At 38.5% G+C, this 22,011-nt stretch overlaps 7 protein-coding genes and 1 pseudogene across 8 annotated transcripts; all 8 read right to left on the reverse strand.

The window, feature by feature from the left end:
* Positions 1 to 1,180: 1,180 nt before the first annotated feature.
* On the reverse strand, positions 1,181 to 2,848 carry LOC114726492 (UDP-glycosyltransferase 87A1-like). Its single transcript, XM_028913098.1, has 2 exons — positions 2,233 to 2,848; positions 1,181 to 2,040 (listed from the first exon to the last, which is right to left on the reverse strand). Exons 1-2 carry the CDS (start codon positions 2,726 to 2,728, stop codon positions 1,181 to 1,183), a joined length of 1,356 nt encoding a protein of 451 aa, XP_028768931.1. The 5' UTR covers positions 2,729 to 2,848.
* Positions 2,849 to 4,331: 1,483 nt separating this feature from the next.
* Positions 4,332 to 6,271, reverse strand: LOC114726467 (UDP-glycosyltransferase 87A1-like). Its single transcript, XM_028913070.1, has 2 exons — positions 5,671 to 6,271; positions 4,332 to 5,504 (listed from the first exon to the last, which is right to left on the reverse strand). Exons 1-2 carry the CDS (start codon positions 6,164 to 6,166, stop codon positions 4,591 to 4,593), a joined length of 1,410 nt encoding a protein of 469 aa, XP_028768903.1. The 5' UTR covers positions 6,167 to 6,271; the 3' UTR covers positions 4,332 to 4,590.
* Positions 6,272 to 6,767: 496 nt separating this feature from the next.
* Positions 6,768 to 7,767, reverse strand: LOC114726494 (UDP-glycosyltransferase 87A1-like). The gene has a single exon (XM_028913099.1). The coding sequence runs from the start codon at positions 7,765 to 7,767 to the stop codon at positions 6,946 to 6,948; it is 822 nt and encodes a 273-aa protein (XP_028768932.1). The 3' UTR covers positions 6,768 to 6,945.
* A 1,480-nt stretch (positions 7,768 to 9,247) lies between these two features.
* On the reverse strand, positions 9,248 to 9,754 carry LOC114726495 (UDP-glycosyltransferase 87A1-like). Its single transcript, XM_028913100.1, has one exon. The coding sequence runs from the start codon at positions 9,752 to 9,754 to the stop codon at positions 9,248 to 9,250; it is 507 nt and encodes a 168-aa protein (XP_028768933.1).
* Positions 9,755 to 9,842: 88 nt separating this feature from the next.
* On the reverse strand, positions 9,843 to 10,814 carry LOC114726496 (UDP-glycosyltransferase 87A1-like). Its single transcript, XM_028913101.1, has 2 exons — positions 10,287 to 10,814; positions 9,843 to 10,105 (listed from the first exon to the last, which is right to left on the reverse strand). The coding sequence occupies exons 1-2, from the start codon at positions 10,783 to 10,785 to the stop codon at positions 9,843 to 9,845; spliced, it is 762 nt and encodes a 253-aa protein (XP_028768934.1). The 5' UTR covers positions 10,786 to 10,814.
* A 2,449-nt stretch (positions 10,815 to 13,263) lies between these two features.
* On the reverse strand, positions 13,264 to 14,099 carry LOC114726497 (UDP-glycosyltransferase 87A1-like; annotated as a pseudogene).
* Positions 14,100 to 15,589: 1,490 nt separating this feature from the next.
* Positions 15,590 to 17,260, reverse strand: LOC114726498 (UDP-glycosyltransferase 87A1-like). The gene is made up of 2 exons (XM_028913103.1): positions 16,771 to 17,260; positions 15,590 to 16,604 (listed from the first exon to the last, which is right to left on the reverse strand). Exons 1-2 carry the CDS (start codon positions 17,258 to 17,260, stop codon positions 15,691 to 15,693), a joined length of 1,404 nt encoding a protein of 467 aa, XP_028768936.1. The 3' UTR covers positions 15,590 to 15,690.
* Positions 17,261 to 17,684: 424 nt separating this feature from the next.
* Positions 17,685 to 19,643, reverse strand: LOC114726468 (UDP-glycosyltransferase 87A1-like). 2 transcript variants are annotated; one of them, XM_028913072.1, is made up of 3 exons: positions 19,078 to 19,643; positions 18,194 to 18,691; positions 17,982 to 18,101 (listed from the first exon to the last, which is right to left on the reverse strand). In XM_028913072.1, the coding sequence occupies exons 1-3, from the start codon at positions 19,574 to 19,576 to the stop codon at positions 18,073 to 18,075; spliced, it is 1,026 nt and encodes a 341-aa protein (XP_028768905.1). In that variant the 5' UTR covers positions 19,577 to 19,643; the 3' UTR covers positions 17,982 to 18,072. The 2 variants fall into 2 exon arrangements, with proteins under 2 accessions (XP_028768904.1, XP_028768905.1); XM_028913071.1 differs by having other exon boundaries at positions 17,685 to 18,691.
* Between the last annotated feature and the right edge of the window lie 2,368 nt (positions 19,644 to 22,011).

Below are 22,011 nucleotides of genomic sequence, written 5' to 3' on the forward strand. Positions count from 1 at the left end.
GTTGATAAAAAAAACAGTTAAAATTAGTTAAAAACAATTAATATGTAAAAAGTATAACTTTTTTTCCAAAAATATCCTCATTAATAAGGAGAGAGAGCATGAGAGAGAACAATGGTAAATTATTAAAAGAAAGAGAAGTGGGAATGAGCCAAGGAAAAAAAACCGGACCGTACTGGCCGGTTCAACCGGAAAACCGGTGAACCGGTCTGCAGTCCGGTCTGGTTTAATTGGTAAACCGGTAATCAATCGAACCAGTGAAAAACCGGTTCAACCGGTGGTAACCGGTATAGAACCGGGTTATCCCCGGTTGGCTGGGTTACCGGTTCTTCTTTGTTTTTTTTTTTTTTGCTTCCACTATTCCCATGTCGAGCATCGTCGACCAGCTTCATCAAGTAATCTGACAATAGAAGAAATGACACGTCCACCCACAAGAAGTAGCACTCATATCTCAACTCTGATGAGATCAAATTCGATGACGACGACCCATCGAATACATTTATCTGGGGGTCGAATCGGTCCGCAAGCAGAGCGTGAACGAGTTCGACCCACCAACGACGATGGGAATCTCCCTCCTGGAAGTAATGTCGGAGATGACAGAGCCAAGGCGCAAGCAAAAATCTAAAGGCATGAACTCTCCGTTTTGTGGGTCGACATCGCCGAGGAGATGATGAGGGACGCCTTTGCGCTTGTCAAAGGGGATCTTGCAAATCAATACGACAAAGATGCTAAGCTATTAAATGGGACCCACAAGTCTCATGTTCATTCAGCCCGTGAGGTAATTTTGTGGCTTCTTATTTTTTTTAGTAATTATTATTTACGAATTTTGTTTTATTTTAATATTGTGAATTAAATTATATTATTTTAATATGACCGGTCCGACCCCGGTCTGACCTCGGTCCGACCAGTAACCCTTAACCCACTATCTCGACCGGTTTAATTCCCAGTCCGGTTTTTTGTTCCTTGCCGAATGAGAGAGAGTGTTAGTTGGAGACAATAAATATGGGTAAAATAGGAAATTAACACAAACAAGTAGAGACAACTTTTAAGTGTCTCTTATATATAGGAACATGCCATAAGCATCAAATGTCTCTTATAATAAGAAACGGAAAGAGTATTATTATTTGACCTGGATATCCTTATTATTAATATCTACAAATACATGTTTTCTTTCTCTGTTATCTTAAACACCCAGAATGTCTTGCACAAAAGCATGGAGGTTCAAGTGGAGGGAAGAGGAACCAATTTCGAACAACGCCTTCAGTTGTTTTGCCCTGTCTCTTATTTTCTTCCCTTCTTTGTTCCCATGGTCCATCACCTTCTTAACCACATTCAATATTTCTTCTTTCGTCACAAAGTCCTCTGATCTTTCACCACCCACCATCCATCCATTCTTCCACTCTTCTGCAATAAGCCTGCAGTTCGAGAATTGATCCAGAAATATAGGAAATCCCAGTATTGGGACACCAGCAAAGCAAGCTTCCAGAATTGAATTCCATCCACAATGGCTCCAAAATCCGGCAATCGAATCATGGCACAAAACTTTTAACTGGTCACACCATGCCACCACCAGACCCCTGTCCCCGCATTTCTCTTTCAGCCACTCTGAATCTGAACGACAAGCCCACAGGAAACGAATCCCACTGGTTTTCAAAGCAGAAGCAAGTTCTTCCATTTGGGGACGAGACATCGAGAGGAAACTGCCCACAGAAATGTAAATCACTGACAAATTTGGCTGTGAATCTAACCACTTCGTTATGTGGTCAAAGTTGGTCGTTGATGAATCTTTGGGTGGTTCAAGTTCCAGAAACGGTATGGCAGGGCCCATAGGATAGACATGAAAGCGGAATTTAGCTTTTAGATGATTTATATGCTCAGCTTCTAGCTCTTGAACCGTGTTGAGAAGGAGATAATCCGTTTTGGCTATTTCTGGGATGCAATCCAAGCCAATATTCAAAACTTTGGGATCCAGTTCTCGAAGCAGCTTTCGAATATCAGTGAGTTGTGAGGAAGTGATTCCCAGAACGTGCTCGGCTTCCTCATCTGTATCACCGACTCGTAATCAATCAACTTAAAAAGCTTAGACTCCTACTGTTTTGTTAAACATCACAAATCACAAAAATATTAGTATATCATAGTTCATGACGACACAACGCATTTCTACAGAATACTAAAATAGTAAATATGTAAATAACTCTTAAAATAATGAAACAAGTGTCGTGTGGGATACGTTACCCAGAAGATCAGCCGCCGAACTCCGGCCAGGGGCCAAGACATCCAGCTGGAGATACGTGCCGAAGAATGACGCTGACATCGTCCACAACAGAGCCACCGGTATGTTCCTCCGTTTTGCCACGGCGGTTGGCCACACCAACTCAACATCAGCAACGATAGCAGTAACCGGCAGGTCAAGCTGATCGAGTAGCTGCTCGAACGCATCTCTCATCTTTGTCACGATGGCTTTGGAGAAGCGAAATATATCGTCGAGTATCTGGTTCTCCAAAGGGATGACGTTGGGGATGGTGGCGTAGCGAATGTTATGTGGCTTGGTGTACGATTCGATGTAGCCATGCCACTCTTCAGTGACGACGAAGGTGATGATGACATTGGCGGCTCTTGAAGCCAGAAATTTGCAGAGGTTCATCATGGGGTTGACGTGGCCTCTGGTCGGGAAAGGCACGGCCACCACATGCCCCTTCAAGCGCGGCGGAGCTTCCATGGATATATCCATAGCAACTAGCGAAGCTCGGGTTTACTCAATTTATTGACATCCTGAATGACAATGAAACAGTGTATATATAAGAAAAGCTGAGGTTGGTTTTCCACGAAGTCATCGGACAGCATGATTATATTGCCGTCCTTAATCAATCTTCTTAATATAATTGTCGCTGACCATCGCTAATGTTTTTATACTGATGGGCAAACTTGAATGATCTTTTAATGTTAGAAATACAATGCATTAGTTACGTCATTAGCTGGTTATTTATCCTTTTGTCACAAAGATGGATCTCAAATAGATATGGATAATATAATGATCCGAACAGAAACTGTAAAAGAAAAGGGAAGAGAATCAATTCAGATCTCCAAGAACATTATTTATATATGTTTATATTGACTTTGTTTCCATTGAAGATATTGATTTCCAATTGTGACACATAAAAGATTACAGTCAATTTTTGTTATTGGGTAAGAAGCATCTTTTTAAAGTTTCAATAACCAGCTGACCACCATTCATTTTAAAAGTATCTGATTTTTTAAGGATATTGTACCCCCAATAAATCTCATTTCATGAAGTGAAGTGGAATGTCGTAATCTCAAAGTATTATTGTAGCTTATCAATAACGCAACTAAAATTTTCCATATAAGTTATTAGCTAAGAAATCTTGCTTAATAACTTTATTAAATTTATATAAATATTAAACATAATTAAACAAAAATTTATAACTTTATTATCTAACTTGTCCAATTTTTTCACCACAAAAATTACAACTGAAAAAAAAAACTTTGATGTACCCATTTTTTCAAACATGACTTAAATGCATACATAAAATAGTCTGGCGCGTCATGACCACATCAAGTCTTGACTTCGAATATTGATCAAACATATATATTTTTTTAAAGAAAATATATGCTTAACGGAGCCGATAATATTGAGTTGATAACTAATGTGGCTAAAATTGCAATTTAAATAATATTACCTCATGTCCTTAATTTAAGAGCTAATTTGATTTTTAATTTGGTTCTAAATATAAGATCCTAATTCACTTTTTTTTTATATTTATTTTTTAAAAAAGTAGTTCATATAGTAATTGTATATGTTAAAGATTCTATCAAATCGTAATTTTAATTAATGCATATTATTAGTAAAAATATTTTAAAAAATACATATTAATTATAAATAACTAATTTAACTAATTTTTAAAAATAGTTAACTAAATTTTTTATTAAGTATTATATTTTTTTCTTTCTTGCCATTGCCTTGATATTATGACTGGACTAATCCCAATCTTTCGCGGAGCCAAATAGATTGGACGACCCCTTTGATTTGACCGAGAGGTACAAGCGGCGAACATTCCATTGTACTCCTCGTCTCAGGTTATAATTTTTCAGTCTCATCAATAATAATTTCGCATTCATTTATTTATAAACAAAGTTCACCATATAAATTTCCCTCTAAATTAATACTCGTATAAGCTATCGCGCACGAGAATTTCCAGGTCATTTTTCGGTGCTTACTGCTTCGTTTTCTTCCAATAGTGAGATCACTGAACCATATGAACAGTAAGTAGTAAATGTGAGCTGGTTGTGTCACTTTTAGTTAGCTAACATTACGATAATCCGTTAAAGTGGTGAAGCCTCTATATACTTCACAATACTCAGCCTCTCACTAAAAATGCAGTTGCAGACACAGCGTATGTATATGTTTTGGGCCAAATGCATGTATAAGATATTGGATTACAAAGAGACAGCAATAATACAAATCTTCATGCCATTTGCCAGACATATCCATATCGTACGTTTTTCTCATTGATTTTCCCATTTCGCAACATTTATTAAATGATTAGACGAGAAGACGCTAAGCGTAAGAATTAATTAAGAAGTGGGCCAGTGGTTAGCACGAACGGAGGCAGGGGAGCCCCCCACAATGTCTTCCACAAAAGCATACAGGTTCTTCTCAAGGGAACCACCTTTGGCAGTGGATCGCCCACAAAGGATCTTAACTTGTCTTGCCTTGTCTCTTATTTCCTTCCCCTCTTCACTTTCCACGTCCATCATCATCTTAATCAATTCCAGTATCTTTTCTTTCCTCAAATATTCCTCTGATATCTCATCACTCACCTTCCACCCATTCTTCCATCCTTCCACGATTTGCCTGCAATTCGAGAACTGATCCAGAAAAAATGGAAATCCCAGAATTGGCACACCAGCAAAGCAAGCTTCCACAGTTGAATTCCATCCACCATGGCTCCAAAAGGCCGCTATAGAACTGTGCCACAACACCTTCAACTGGTCACACCATGGCACCACCAAACCCTTATCCCCACATTTCTCTTTCAGCCACTCTGCATCTGAACGACACGCCCACAGAAAACGGACGCCACTGGTTTTTAAAGCGGAAGCAAGTTCTTCCGCCTGGGGGCGAGACATTGAAAACAGACTACCCATAGAGATGTACAATACTGACATATTTGGCTGAGAATCTAACCACTTTAAAATATGGTCAAGCTCGGTCGCTGTCGCCGATGAATCACTCGGTGATCCGAGTTCTGTAAAGGGTATGGCAGGGCCAATAGGATAGACACGAAAGTTGAATTTAGCTTTGAGATAATTTATCTGTTCAGCTTCCAGCTCTTGGATCGTATTGATGAGGAGATAATCTGTTTTGGCTGCCGCTGGCATGCAATCCAAGGCCCTCTTAAAAAGTTCCAGATCCCTTTCGTGAACGAGCTTTCGAAGATGAATGGGTTGTGAGGAAGCGGTTCCCTGAATATAATCAGCTTGCTCATCTGCATCACTAACTCGTTATCGATCAAATCAAAAGCTTCAAGTCCCGAGCTATTGCTTAACTAAATATCACAGACCCAAAATATAATAGTAATAATGATAATAATTCTCGATGACAATAACATGCTTATTTTTAATGAAACAAGTGCCGTGTAGAATATACATTACCCAAAAGATCAACGGTCAGACGCCGGTCAGGGGCGGGGGCCAAGATATCCAGCTGACGGTACGTGCAGAAGAACGATGCCGACATAGTCCATAACAAAGCCACCGGAATATCCCTCTGGCTTGCCACGGCGGTCGGCCACTTCAATTCAACATCAGAGAGGAGGACAGTCGGCGGCGGCTCAAGTCGATCGAGTAGCTGCTCAAATGCGGCCCTCATCCCTGTCATGATTGATCGAGAGAAGAGAAGCATATCGTCGAGTATCTTGCTCTCCGAAGGGACAACGTTGGGGATGGTGGCGAAGCGAATAGTGTGTGGCTTGGGGTAAGATTCGATGCCGCGGAGCCACTCTTCAGTGACGACGAAGGTTATGAAAACATCGGCGGTTCTTGAAGCGAGAAATTTGCAGAGATTCATCATGGGGTTGACGTGGCCTGTGGTGGGGAAAGGCAGGGCCACCACATGCCCCTTGAAGCACGGCGGAGCTTCCATGGACATATCCACAAGAACTAGTTCAGTTCGGGGACGGCGATGAACCAATAAATACAAAAGGCAGAGGTTGACCAAGAACACGGTGTTTCCACGAAATCATTGAGCCGGGACGGACCCAGGTTCACATGGAGCACCATCAATAGCGTCCTTTGCTTTATTTTGTTTTCTTTTTTGGTTTCTTTCATTCTGTTTTTCTATAACATTGATACCTATCATTCATAAAAAACTAAGACATTTTGTTTCTTAAAGAATTATGTGTAGAGAATAACAATTGTATTAACTCTTTTTTTTTTTATAGAAAATTGTCGTTGACCACCGTTTTTTTAATGCAGGTGTGCAGAATTAAATATACAATATAGCGCCCTTTGCTTTATTTTGTTTTTTTGTTTTTGTCTTTCGTCCTGTTTTTCTAAAACATTGATACCTATCATTCATCAAAAACCTAAAACATTTTGTTTCTTAAAGAATTATGTGTAGGGAATAAAAATTGTATTAACTTATTTTTTTAAGAAAATTGTCGTTGACCATCGTTTTTTTTTTATGCAGGTGTGCAAAATTACATATACAGTATTAGAAAATTAATGCGTTTGTTACATTGTTAGGTAATAATTAACTCATTGGTCAAAAGAGATCGATCTGGAATACATATGGATGATATCATGATACCATCTCAAAATGAAAAATAAAAAGAAAAATCCCAAAACATGATTTATTTCAAGCCCTAAAATAGCCAAGATTAATTGGTGCTACGTCTCTTAAGAAATGGTCACTGCTTGGTCAAAGGATCACTTAGCAATATCTTGTAAAAATGCATCGAGGTTCCCATCAGATGACCCGCCTTCTGAAATGGCCTGGACACAGAGACTCCTTGGCTCTCTTGCTCGGTCCCTGATTCGCTTCCTTTCTCCACCCTCAAGATCCATAAACCTCCTCAACAGCTCTGATATTTCTTCTTTTTTCACAATTACTTCGCCAATCTCTGACTCTGATCTCTCTATTTTCCACCCATTCTTCCACTCATTCACTATTTGACTTCCGTTCGGAACCTGATCCAGAAACACAGGAAATGTCAGAAGCGGCACGCCAGCAAACAGGGCTTCAAGAATGGAGTTCCATCCACAGTGGCTCCAAAACCCACCTATGGAAGAATGAGACAACACTTTCAATTGGTCACACCAAGGAACCACCACGCCCTTATCACCACATTTCTCCTGTAACCTTGAAGCTACTCCACGAGCCACCCGGAAGAATGGAACGCCACTTGTGTTCAGTGCTGAAACAATTTCGTCCATTTGCGGGCTAGAAACAGAGAGGAAACTACCCAGAGAAATGTATAGTACCGCTTCAGGTGGCTGAGAATCCAGCCATTTTAGATGCTCAAGGTTGTCATTAGGACCAGATTTAAGTTCCAAGTATGGTATAGTGGGGCCAACAGGGCAGACTGGGAAGGAAAATGTAGCCTTCAGATAATCAATTGTTTCAGGTTCTAGCTCTTGTAGTGTGGTGAGCAGAAGATAACTTGCTTTGGGAACTCTTGATACACAGGCCAATGCAAGCTGAAGAACTCTTTTGTCGTTTTCATGAAGTACTGTTCGTAGATCTGCCATAAGAGCTGAGGAAAGTCCAGGCACGTGCTCTGCTTCATAACAACGCCAAAGCGTGTCATGTATGCACTAGTGAGTAATTTGACTAGACTACGAAGAATTTATGTATTAATTAAACTGTACAGAACAATGTGTATGAGAAGTTCTCAACATCCTTGTTAAGAGCTGATAAGACAGGTTGAAGAAGTAGTTAGGAGACTAATAAGCATTGGAAAGTCGTGGGATGGAATGGGTATTTATCATTAAGGTTTTCGTGTTTAAGTTAAATTCACATTGTCAAGAGCACATGGCAGATGTTGGGAGCAATAAATATCTAATAACATGAATAGAATTGTTATTGTTGTTAATGATGTGTTTGCATATTTTTAAAAAAATGAAATAGTGGATTATATTTCATTAAAACGGAGAAGCATACCATAGACAAATAGTTGATAGCAGCGCAGACTACGAGTCCATTCATAAAAAAGTTCACGAGATGTTACAAACATCTAAACAACAACTGAATCTAAGTACAACTGAATTTAAGTCTCAGATATTTTTTTAAAAAATAAAAGTCTCAGATAATTTTAGTAATAATAGAAATGACTTTTTTCAACACTTCAAAGCATTTTTTTTTTTATAAATAACTGCACGTTCATTAACCTCCTCTTTTCCTTGCGAATTCACCCAATGTTTTTTATATTATAGGACAACTACAAATAATAGAAGATTTTACGACTCAAGGGAAAGAATAAGAATAGGAACAAAAAAAAAAGACATACAACTGATAGTAATAATAAAGGAATTTAAGAAACTTGCTTATGTATTGGTAAAGACTGGGAATCTTGTTTGGAATGGTCATTCAAGACTTTAAAAATAATTTTTTTAATCATAATTTACAGCTACAGAATAAATATGGGAGATAAATCTTGTCCTAATTTACACAAATGTAATTATGATAAGCATGTGCAGCAACTATGCAGAAATATAAAATTAAAAAAACACAAACGTTGACGTAAGAAGTAATGTTATAAGATCAATATCTAACGCAAATGCATATTTAATCTCAATTGTTCATTTGTTCTGTTAAAAGTTTAAAAGCTTTTCTACAATATATTGGGATATATAAAATAGTTTACCAGCAAATTTTGCCTGTATATGTAGAATTAAACAACGATCAAATTCTAGATTTACAAGTTTCATAGATGACTAAAATCAAATTTCAAATGGATTTTTTTTGGGCCTGAACTTCAAATGGATTGATATCCACGTACAGATACCAAGCTTTTTAATGCCCTTTTTAGGTAACCATTTTTCATCATTGATTTGCATTCGTTTATAGATAAAAGCTCTAATAAACTAAGTCCCCGATGAGACTTTCTCGCAGCTGCTTTCCGGTAGCAATTTTTATATCAAGACTAATATTCCTAGTTGACATGAACATCAACCAAAAATGCAATTTTATACAAGAAACAAGATAATTAAGACACCAAAATACACATCTTTATCCCTCGACGCCTAGTATGTCTTCTACAAAGGCGTTCACATTCATGTCAGACGAACCTCCTTTGGCAATCGCTCCGCGGAAAAACGCCTTCAGCTCTTTTGCTTTCTCTCTAATCTTCTTCCATTCCTCGTTCTCCACATCCCCCACCATCTTAACCACTTTCAATATTTCTTCTTCAGTTACCAAATCCTCTGATCTATCACCACCAACCTTCCTCCCATTCTTCCACACTTCTGCAATATGCCTGCAGTTCGAGAACTGATCCAAAAACACAGGGAATCCCAGTATTGGCACACCTGCGAAGCATGCTTCCAGAATGGAATTCCACCCACAATGGCTCCAAAATCCCGCAATGGAAGCATGGCACAACACCTTTAACTGGTCACACCATGGCACCACCAGACCATTATCTCCACATTTCTCTTTCAGCCACCCTGCATCTGAACGACCCACCCACAGAAAACGAATCTCACTGGTTTTCAGAGCTGAAGCAAGCCCTTCCATCTGCGGACGAGACATGGAAAAGGAACTACCCATAGAAATGTACAACACCGACAAATTTGGCTGGGAATCTAGCCACTTAGAAACATGGTCAACGGTATTGGTCGATGAATCGAGTTCCATAAAAGGTATGGCAGGGCCTATGGGATAGACACGAAAGGGGAGTATAGCTTTTAGATAATTTATTTGTTCGGCCTCTAGCTCTTGGATTGAGGAGGAGACAATCAGTTTTGCCCAATCCTGGTATGCAATTCAGGGCAAGCTTCAAAAAATGGAGATCGCTTTCACGAAGTAGCTTTTGCAGATCAGTGAGCTGTGAGGGAGAGAGTGCCTTAATGTGCTGAGCTCGCTCATCTGTACCAATAACTCGTTATTGATGAAGTCAAGAGCCTCAATATTCCTAAACTACTGTTCAGGTGAAAAATCGAACGTCACAGGATATAACAATTGATGGCGACAATAACGATTTGTGTTAAAAACAATACTGTAACTTCTAATAAAACTAGCAAGGTGTAGGCAGGGTAGGATACATTACCCAAAAGATGAACCGACAAAAGACGGTCAGGTGTGGGGGCGAAGATATCCAGCAGACGGAAAGTTTCGAAGAACGACGCCGACATGGTCCACAACAGAGCAACCGGAAGATTCCTAAGGTTTGCCACGGCGGCTGGCCATGCCAACTCAGCATCAGAGACAATAGCAGTAACCGGCGGCTGAAGCTGATCGAGAAGCTGCTCGAACGCAGGTCTCAGCTTGGTGGCGACGGCTTCGGTGAAAGAAGGAACATCGTCGAGGATTTGGGCGTCCAAGGGGATGACGTTGGGGATGGTGGCGAAGCGGATAGTGTGGGGCTTAGGGCAGGATTGGATGAAGCCAAGCCACTCCTGGGTGACGACGAAGGTGATAATAGCATCACAGGGCCGTCTTGAAGCGAGAAATTTGCAGAGGTTGATCAAGGGGTTGACGTGGCCCCTGGTGGGGAAAGGCAGGGCCACCACATGCCCCTTCAAGGACAGTGGAAGCTCCATGGACATGGTCAAAGGCTCACGGCAACTAGGAAAGGGTGGGGGTTTATCTGTTGAAATTCTAGATCTCAGGTGAGTGAATGCAGCCGTTGACCAAGGATATGGCTTTTCTACAACGCCGTCGAAGGTTGTCCCGTCTTTTTTTTTTTTTTTTTTTTAACAAAAAGTAACAGAAAGCAATTTCACATTCTTGCCTTGTTTAATTGTTGAAGTTTTTAGATAGAAATCAAATTATAATTTTAAAAATATTTTTACTGTTTATAAAATAAATATATAAAAAAGTTTATTTTGTTTTATGAAAAAATATTTTTAAAAAATACTTTTGGTCATAGCCAAACACTCCCTGGGCGTCAGTATCTCTGATAGCGAGATTCATGTTGTGAAAGTATAATCCCTCCGGGTAAGATTGGCCCGTCTTAATGAAGGGACCAAGAGCAGCATTCCTGGATTAAAAAGGTCCAAATTCCAAGCTGTCTTTGCTCCGTTTTGGTCGAACTCATCGAATTTCCCGAAATGAAAATGTCCATAGAAGAAATATGGACCTGTGAAGATTCAGTGACGCAGGCGGCCCAATACATGGAATTGAGGATTAAAAGATGTGAAATAAAGGGGCAACACGCGCCTCTTCATCTTGGCCCTATTTAGAGCACTGTTGAGGGCGAAGACGAGAGGAACGAGCAGAGATCGAAGAGCAAGGAGTGTGGCGAGCTTTGTGCGTGATTCTTGGCGGCTGAGAGTGATCAATAGTGACGATTTTGATCCCTTGTGACAGCAGTAAGGACCTGAAGCAGTTTTCTGTGGGTTGCTTTCTTCTCTAATGGAACCGCAACCTGTCCTTTTTTTTTGAGAGATGAGAAATTGGTTTTAACAAAAGCAGTTTTCCATGTGTGGCTAGTTTTTTTTTTTTTTTTTTTTAAAACATAGAGGAGCTATGAAGTTACTTATGGATTAGATCCTGTTTTCATTTAATTAATTATACTTAATATTGATTTTGGTTACTTAATTTTATTTTGACTTATCTATTTAATGTTTGGTCATCATTAAATATGAGTTTCAGCATTGAGATTAGTTTTGACGAAAGAAATTTTAATTAGGTTCTAGGATTCAGTAATATCAAATTAGATTTTTATCCAATTTATGAGTATGATAGAACTATACATAGGAGCCTCATATAATTGATAAAGAGTAAATATGATTTAATTATCTTCTTAAGTATTTGAGTTAGATATAACCTTATTAACTTAAAAGAGGGTTATAAGTAGATCGAAAGACATTTGTAGTTATAAATACTCCAGATTAATTAAATTAATATTGAGAATATTTAGTTAAATAAAAGCAAAAGTCTATAAAATTAGTAAAAGATTAGTGACTACAGGTTGCTTTTAATATCGAATTTTTCTATTTTTACTTTTAATTCTCTATAGCCAATCAATCATAATTCAACTTGCTTAATTTAATTGAAAATAGGAATTTTAGTGCCTAAAAATTATTTTGTCAAATTCTTCGTGAAAATAATATTCTATATTTATTCTTTATTACTCGATCGGCACTTACATTATTCACAATTCGTGTGCATCATATGTATATATTATTAGAACTAACAATACAACTACCAATAATAGAGGATCCTACTACTCGAGGGAAAGAATAAGAATATGAAAAAAGAAGAGACGTTAAATCATACTCTTCCGATCTTTAATATAAGACCCATTTAATTAATTTGATTAGATTAAGAAAGTTAAGTAAGTTAGTTAATGATAAGAAAAGTGACACATTTTTCCTAAACACTATAATTGTCTTTCTTAATACTCTCTCTTTCTTCTTCTACTTGATTATGGTTGACAGTATCCATAAGGATAATTTAAAAAAAATTGATAAATATAAAAAATGAGTTTTATATTTAGAATCAAAACTAATTTAAGAATTTGATTCTATATGAAGGGCATGAGAGCAGCAATAATGCCAGCGTGCACGTATGTGTGAGCAGAGAATGAGCTTGCCTGTCCAGAGCAGATTCATAATCTAACATTAAAGAAATGGTGGGGACAGTAACCCTTCCACGATGCACGGTCAGAAACCAGGCCTGTAAGGTGGGAGTTATATTACACGTGTCTTTATATAATTGGACGGTTATAAAGGATATAAAAGATAAATACATACTTACACCTCCTTGCACTTTTATCCTTATTAGTATCTCCCGTCTTAATTATAAGAATCAGTTGACTAATTTGAAGAGATTAAAGAAGTAAGTTGAATTAGTTATTTATTCTAAATAAGTGTTGTCTTTTCTAAAATATCCTTACTAATCAAGTATATTAACTAGAACTATAATTATTAGAAGGATTATCTTGGAAGAAATTGAGTAAATATGAGAGATAAAGTGGATTGGGATCTTATATTTAGGATCAAAATAAAAATCAAACACGCTCTTATATTAAAAGCGAGGTAGTATTAATATCTACAAATACATGTTTCATTCTCTGTTCCCTTAAACACCCAGAATGTCTTGGACAAAAGCATGGAGGTTCAAGTGGAGGGAAGAGGAACCACCTTCAGCAATCGCTTCGCGAAACAACGCCTTAAGTTGTTTTGCCTTGTCTCTTTTTTTCTTCCCTTCTTTGTCACCAAGGTCCATCACCATCTTAACTACCTTCAATATTTCTTCTTTCGTCACAAAGTCCTCTGACTTCTCACCGCTCACCGTCCATCCATTCTTCCACTCTTCTGCAATAAGCCTGCAGTTCGAGAATTGATCCAGAAATACAGGAAATCCCAGTATTGGGACACCAGCAAAGCAAGCTTCCAGAATTGAATTCCATCCACAATGGCTCCAAAATTCAGCTATCGAATCATGGCACAACACTTTTAACTGGTCACACCATGCCACCACCAGACCCTTCTCCCCACATTTCTCTTTCAGCCACTCTGAATCTGAACGACAAGCCCACAGGAAACGAATCCCACTGGTTTTCAAAGCCGAAGCAAGTTCTTCCATCTGGGGAACGAGACATTGAGAGGAAAGTGCCCACAGAAATGTAAATTACTGACAAATTTGGCTGTGAATCTAACCACTTCGTTATGTGGTCAAAGTTGGTCGTTGAAGAATCTTTGGGCGGTTCAAGTTCCAGAAACGGTATGGCAGGGCCTATAGGATAGACACGAAAGCGGAATTTAACTTTTAGATGATTTATCTGCTCAGCTTCTAGCTCTTGAACCGTGTTGAGGAGGAGATAATCCGTTTTGGCTATTTCTGGGATGCAATCCAAGCCAATATTCAAAACTTTGGGATCCAGTTCTTGAAGCAGCTTTCGAATACCAGTGAGTTATGAGGAAGTGATTCCCAGAATGTGCTCGGCTTCCTTATCTGTATCACCGACTCGTGATCAATCAACTTAAAAAGCTTAAACTCCTACTGTTTTGTTAAACATCACAAATCACAAAAATATTAGTATATCATAGTTCATGACGACACAACGCATTTCTACAGAGTATTAAATAGTAAATATGTAAATAACTCTTAAAATAATGAAACAACTGTCGTGTGGGAGACGCTACCCAGAAGATCAGCCGCCGAACTCCGGCCAGGGACCAAGACATCCAGCTGGAGATACGTGCAGAAGAATGACGCTGACATCGTCCACAACAGAGCCACCGGTATGTTCCTCCGTTTTGCCACGGCGGTTGGCCACACCAACTCAACATCAGCAACGATAGCAGTAACCGGCATCTCAAGCTGATCAAGTAGCTGCTCGAACGCATCTCTCATCTTCGTCACGATGGCTTCGGAGAAGCGAAATATATCGTCGAGTATCTGGTTCTCCAGAGGGATGACGTTGGGTTTACTCAATTTATTGACATCCCGAACGACGATGAAACAGTGTATACATAAGGAAAGCTGAGGTTGGTTTTCCACGAAGTCATCGGACAGCATGATTATATTGCCGTCCTTAATCAATCTTCTTAATATAATCGTCGCTGACCATCGCTGATGTTGATGGGCAAACTTGAATGATCTTTTAATGTTAGAAATGCAATGCATTAGTTACATCATTAGCTGGTTATTTATCCTTTTGTCACAAACATGGATCTCAAATAGATATGGATAATATAATGATGCGAACAGAAAACGTAAAAGGAAAGGGAAGAGAATCAATTCAGATCTCCAAGAACATTATTTATATATGTTTTTATTGACTTTGTTTCCCATTGAAGATATTGATTTCCAATCGTGATACATAAAAGATTACAGTCAATTTTTGTTATTGGGTAAGAAGCATCTTTTTTAAAATTCAATAACCGGCTAACCACCATTCATTTTAAAAGTATCTAATTTTTTAAGGACATTGTACCCCCAATAAGTCTCATTTCGTTAAGTGAAGCGGAATGTCGTAATCTCACAGTATTATTGTAGCTTATCAATCACGTAACTAAATTTTTCCATATAAATTATTAGCTAAATATAATAAGTACAAGTGGCGAACATTCCAATGTACTCCTCGCCTCAGGTTATAATTTTTCTGTCTCGTCAATAATAATTTCGCATTCATTTATTTATGAACAAAGTTCACCATATAAATTTCCCTATAAATTAAGAAGCTATCGCGCATTCGAATTTCGGTGTTTTCTTCCAATATTGAGATCACTGAACCATATGAATAGTAAGTAGTAAATGTGAGCTAGTTGTGTTACTTTTTGTCAGTTAACATTACAATAATCCGTTAAAAGTGGTGAAGGCAGTTGCATACATAGGATTTGTATATTTTTTCGGCCGAATGCATATATAAGATATTGGATTACGAAGAGACAGCAATAGTACAAATCTTCATGCCATTTGCCAGACATACCCATATCGTACGTTTTTCTCGTTGATTTCCTCACTTCCCAACATTTATTAAATGATTAGACAAGAATTAACTAAGAAGTGGGCCAGTGGTTATCACGAACGGAATCAGGGGAGCCCCCTCCAATGTCTTCCACAAAAGCATCCAGGCTCCTCTCAAGGGAACCACCTTTGGCAATGGATCGCCCAAACAAGATCTTAAATTGTCTTGCCTTGTTTCTTATTTCCTTCCCCTCTTCACTTTCTACGTCCATCATCATCTTAATCAATTCCAGTATCTTTTCTTTCCTCAAATATTCCTCTGATCTCTCATCACTCGCCTTCCACCCATTCTTCCATCCTTCCGCTATTTGCCTGCAATTCGAGAACTGATCCAGAAAAAATGGAAATCCCAGAATTGGCACACCAGCAAAGCAAGCTTCCACAGTTGAATTCCATCCACCATGGCTCCAAAACGCCGCTATAGAACCGTGCCACAAAACCTTCAACTGGTCACACCATGGCACAACCAAACCCTTATCCCCACATTTCTCTTTCAGCCACTCTGCATCTGAACGACACGCCCACAGAAAACGAATGCCACTGGTTTTTAAAGCTGAAGCAAGTTCTTCCATCTCGGGGCGAGACATTGAAAACAGACTACCCATAGAGATGTACAATACTGACATATTTGGCTGAGAATCTAACCACTTCAAAATATGGTCAAGGTCGGTCGCTGTCGCCGATGAATCACTCGGTGATCCAAGTTCTGTAAAGGGTATGGCAGGGCCAATAGGATAGACACGAAAGTTGAATTTAGCTTTTAGATAATTTATCTGTTCAGCTTCTAGCTCCTGGATCGTATTGATGAGGAGATAATCTGTTTTGGCTGCCGCTGGTATGCAATCCAAGGCCCTCTTAAAAAATCCCAGATCCCTTTCGTGAACGAGCTTCCGAAGATGAATGGGTTGTGAGGAAGCGGTTCTCTGAATATACTCAGCTTGCTCATCTGCATCACTAACTCGTTATCGATCAAGTCAAAAGCTTAAAGTCCTAAGCTATTGCTTAACTAAATATCACAGACCCAAAATATAATAGTAATAATGATAATAATTCTCGATGACAATAACATGCTTATTTTTAATGAAACAAGTGCCGTGTAGAATATACATTACCCAAAAGATCAACGGTCAGACGCCGGTCAGGGGCGGGGGCCAAGATATCCAGCTGACGGTACGTGCAGAAGAACGATGCCGACATAGTCCATAACAAAGCCACCGGAATATCCCTCTGGCTTGCCACGGCGGTCGGCCACTTCAATTCAACATCAGAGAGGAGGACAGTCGGCGGCGGCTCAAGTCGATCGAGTAGCTGCTCAAATGCGGCTCTCATCCCTGTCATGATTGATCGAGAGAAGAGAAGCATATCCTCGAGTATTTTGTTCTCCGAAGGGACAACGTTGGGGATGGTGGCGAAGCGAATAGTATGTGGCTTGGGGTAAGATTCGATGCAGCGGAGCCACTCTTCAGTGACGACGAAGGTTATGAAAATATCGGCGGTTCTTGAAGCGAGAAATTTGCAGAGGTTCATCATGGGGTTGACGTGGCCTGTGGTGGGGAAAGGCAGGGCCACCACATGCCCCTTGAAGCACGGCGGGGCTTCCATGGAAACATCTACAAGAACTAGTTCAGTTCGGGGACGGCGATGAACCAATAAATACAAAAGGCGGAGGTTAACCAAGAACACTGCGTTTCCACGAAATCATTGAGCCGGGACGGACCCGGGTTCACATGGAGCACCATCTATAGCGCCCTTTGCTTTATTTTGTTTGTTTTTTTTTTTTTGGTTTTTGTCTTTCATCCTATTTTTCTAAAACATTGATACCTATCATTCATCAAAAACCTAAAACATTTTGTTTCTTAAAGAATTATGTGTAGGGAATAAAAATTGTATTAACTTATTTTTTTGAAAAAAATTGTCGTTGACCATCGTTTTTTTTTATGCAGGTGTGCAAAATTAAATATACAGTATTAGAAAATTAATGCGTTTGTTACATTGTTAGGTAATAATTAACTCATTGGTCAAAAGAGATCGATCTGGAATACATATGGATGATATCATGATACCATCTCAAACTGAAAAATAAAAAGAAAAATCCCAAAACATCATTTATTTCAAGCCCTAAAATAGCCAAGATTAATTGGTGCTACGTCTCTTAAGAAATGGTCACTGCTTGGTCAAAGGATCACTTAGCAATATCTTGTAGAAATGCATCGAGGTTCCCATCAGATGACCCGCCTTCCGAAATGGCCTGGACACACAGACCCTTTAGCTCTCTTGCTCTGTCTCTGATTCGCTTCCTTTCTCTACTTTCACGATCCATAAACCTCCTCACCAGCTCTGATATTTCTTCTTTTTTCACAATTACTTTACCAACCTCTGACTCTGATCTCTCTATTTTCCACCCATTCTTCCACTCATTCACTATTTGACTTCCGTTCGGAACCTGATCCAGAAACAGAGGAAATGTCAGAAGCGGCACGCCAGCAAACAGAGCTTCGAGAATGGAGTTCCATCCACAGTGGCTCCAAAACCCACCTATGGAAGAATGAGACAACACTTTCAATTGGTCACACCAAGGAACCACCATGCCCTTATCACCACACTTCTCCTGTAACCTTGAAGCTTCTCCACGGGCCACCCAGAAGAATGGGACGCCACTTGTGTTCAGTGCTGAAACAATTTCGTCCATTTGGGAGTTAGAAACAGAGAGGAAACTACCCAGAGAAATGTATAGTACCGATTCAGGTGGCTGAGAATCCAGCCATTTTAGATGCTGAAGGTTGTCATTAGGACCAGATTTAAGTTCGAAGTATGGTATAGTGGGGCCAACAGGGCAGACAGGGAAGGAAAATGTAGCCTTCAGATAATCAATTGTTTCAGGTTCTAGCTCTTGTACTGTGGTGAGCAGAAGATAATTTGCTTTGGGAACTCTTGATATACAGTCCAATGCAAGCTGAAGAACTCTTTTGTCGTTTTCATGAAGTACTGTTCGTAGATCTGCCATATGAGCTGAGGAAAGTCCAGGCACATGCTCTGCTTCATAACAACGCCAAAGAGTGTCACGCATGCACTACTGAGTGATTTGACTAGACTATGAAGAATTTATGTATTAATTAAACTGTACAGAACAATGCGTATGAGAACTTCTCAACATCCTTGTTAAGAGCTGATAAGACAGGTTGAAGAAGCAGTAAGGAGACTAATAAGCATTGGAAAGTCGTGCTCTCCATGGAATTAAACTACAGAATAACCTCTCGTGACAAGTATTTATTATGTTGCTCATTGGTTTGAAGCATTTCACTTGATTTGGAATCATTTATTTATTTAATATATAAAACCAGATATAACTTATCAAACAATCTGTTTTCCGAAAGGTGATTTAAGCACGGAGAGAGAGAGAGAGCGTTCCGTTTATTTACCCAGAGGATCAGCTGACAAAGGTCGGTCATGTGCGAAAATCTGCAGGCGATGCAACATAGTGTAAAACGACGCCGACATCGTCCATACGACTGCCACTGGAACGTTCCTCCGGTTACCTACCGCCGTTGGCCACCTTAGCTCAACGTCGCCTATAATGGCCGTCACTGGTGGTTCAAGCTGGTCGAGAAGCTGCTCAAACGGGTCTTCCATCTTCGTCATCACGGCCTCGTAAAATCTCGGAAAGTCGGCCGCTTTCTCCCGCTCCGGCGGGATCACGTCAGGGATTGAGCTGAAGCGGATGTTATCCGGCTTCGGATCGGAGCCGATGTACCCAAGCCACTCTTGGGTGACGACAAAAGTGATGACGATCTCGTCGGGTCTTCTGGATGCTAGTATTTTGCACAAGTTCATCATGGGGTTGATGTGCCCTCGGCCAGGAAACGGCATCGCCACCACATGGCATGAGCTCGTTGGTTTCTTGCCGCCGGAGCTGTGCATAGTGACCGGTGAGTCAGAGGAATGAGTATGGTTTCTTGATTGATGATCCACTGCTTCAGAAAGGCGCATAGATGAAAGCAATTTCTTAAAATAATCTGTCACTTAGTCCACAACGACGGCTTTGTGCGTCTAATTCTGATTAAAATAACACTATAATCAGAATTGAATGAGAGTAGAGGGTGTTTGGTAAGCTTTAAAACTATTTTTTAAAAATATTTTTTTTAAAATGAGACAAATTTTTTTATATATTTCCTTCGTGAACCGTAAAAACACTTCTAGAAACATAGTTTGATTTTGATGCAAATACCTCCTAAAGCGATGTTCTTTTCTGTCTTTATTAATTTGGCTAAGCATTAAGTTTACCATCTGCTTCATTGAAGTTGAATAGGTTAGGAGTTTTCAGATTCTGACGTGGCCACTGAACACGAGTGAATCTCTTCAAAAAAAAGAAAGATAAAGTTGTGAAGGATTAGCAAAATATCTGTTGGACCTTCCTTGGCTGATTTCTACACTGATTGGTAAAATTTGTGATTTTTTTTTCAATTGAATTGTAAGCCTTTTATAGTTTCATTTAAACCTAGTTTTAAAAGCAATTCTGAAAGAACATCGAAATCAAGAACACACTCAAAATGACCTAATTATTCTAACGCATGGGTCGTAGGGATAAGATGTGAATCATCCTGCGGTAAGCCTGTGTACTCTTGATCCAAAAAAGAAAAGGAAAATGATCGAAAAATATTTTTTTAAAATTTAAAAAGATAAATGGGTCATGAATAAATAAAAAGATCAGAGATAAGAATTTGGGATTTGTAAAGTTTGGCAAAAAAACTAAATTGCCACTAAAGTAAAATGAAAAGTGTCAACAGCTTTTGCAAAGTAATTGATAACCTTCATATTGAATTTGACCATTTTCATAATGCGTTTTGTAACCTGTTATTAGCCATTTACAGATTAGGTAAAACTTAAGAGATTGAGTTAAACAAAATTATTAAACATGTAACGTGATTGGGCATTTGCGAAATGAAAGTAACCATTTTTATAATATATTTTGCAACCTATTATTAGTCATTTTCAAACAATTTTATTAAACATTCAGCATGATTGACAACTTGCGAAATGAATTTGACAATTTTCATAACTCATTTTGTAACCTGTTATTAGTCATTTTCAGAAAACTTTACTAAGCATGTAACGTGGTTGATAACTTGCTAAATAAATTTGACTGCTTCCATAACACACTTTGCAATTAGTTATTAGCAATTTCTAGATAATTTTACTAAATATGTAATATGATTGACAATTTGTCAAATGAAATTGACTATCTCCATAACACATTCTACAACTTATTATTAGCCATTTTCAAAACATTTTACTAAAATATGTACCGTGATTGACAAGTTGCCAAATGTATTTAACCATTTTATAACACGTTTTGTAGTATGTTATTAGTCATTTTTAGACTCGTGCAATTTGGGGGGTGTTGAGTTAAACAAATTGACTATACATATAATTTAATTGACAATTTGAAAAATACATTTGACTATCTTCATACTACTAACTCAATTTATCTTCACCATGTATAACTTATTGGGGGAATTGAACAAAGCGTAAATGTTTTGGGAAATTAGTAAATGGTAGGCAAACACACCTGAATGAAGTCCTGAAGTACATCATAGTAAATAGGGAGAATTACAATGAGGTCCCAAGTAATTAAAAAACAAGTCCCAGAGATTGTCATTCTCACTGTAGGACTTGTTATTACAGGCTGCTCAGGTTGTTACTTGGGACTTTGTAGTGATTATTTCTCTTATGTGGGACTTGAATGTAATTCTCCCTAGTAAATATGTTAACAATAACTTTTATGATTTATTCCACTTATAACGGAACTGATCACTAAAGTAAGAGTATTTATCAAAAACCAACAATTTTATGACAGTAATTATATTTTATATATTCAAATGATAAGTTAATATTAAAATTCAACTAATACCTAATATTTTTTGTCATTAAAGTCATAAAACATATTCCATTCATTATACATCATCTACGGAAGGAATAATTTGTTTACCAACTTTTTACTGACAAACCCATCATCACCTTATGATTTTAGATGATGTCAGTCATAAGTAGCAAGGAAACAATGAGAACCACTTCTTCGATATGCATATCATTGAAAATAGAAGATTTTGATATAAAAAAATTGATTGAAAAAAAAGACTTTGATGGAAAAGATGCACTTGTCTATACAATTCCGATAGAAAAATCATTTCAAACTGTCCAAAGACTTTGCAAGCAGCAGGTCTTAAAAATAAAATGCTTGTAACAATAACTACTTTGCTCCTACCATGGCTAAAAGAGAAGAAGGTTTAGTCATGTCCTCCATCCCTCTCTTAAAAAAAAAAAAACCCGCAGTTACTAGTTTAGTTCCCATAGCT

This window comes from Neltuma alba, unplaced genomic scaffold (genome assembly GCF_004799145.2).
Source record: "Neltuma alba isolate B1F8T4 unplaced genomic scaffold, ASM479914v2 tig00012379_pilon, whole genome shotgun sequence".
NCBI classification, from domain to species: Eukaryota; Viridiplantae; Streptophyta; class Magnoliopsida; order Fabales; family Fabaceae; genus Neltuma; species Neltuma alba.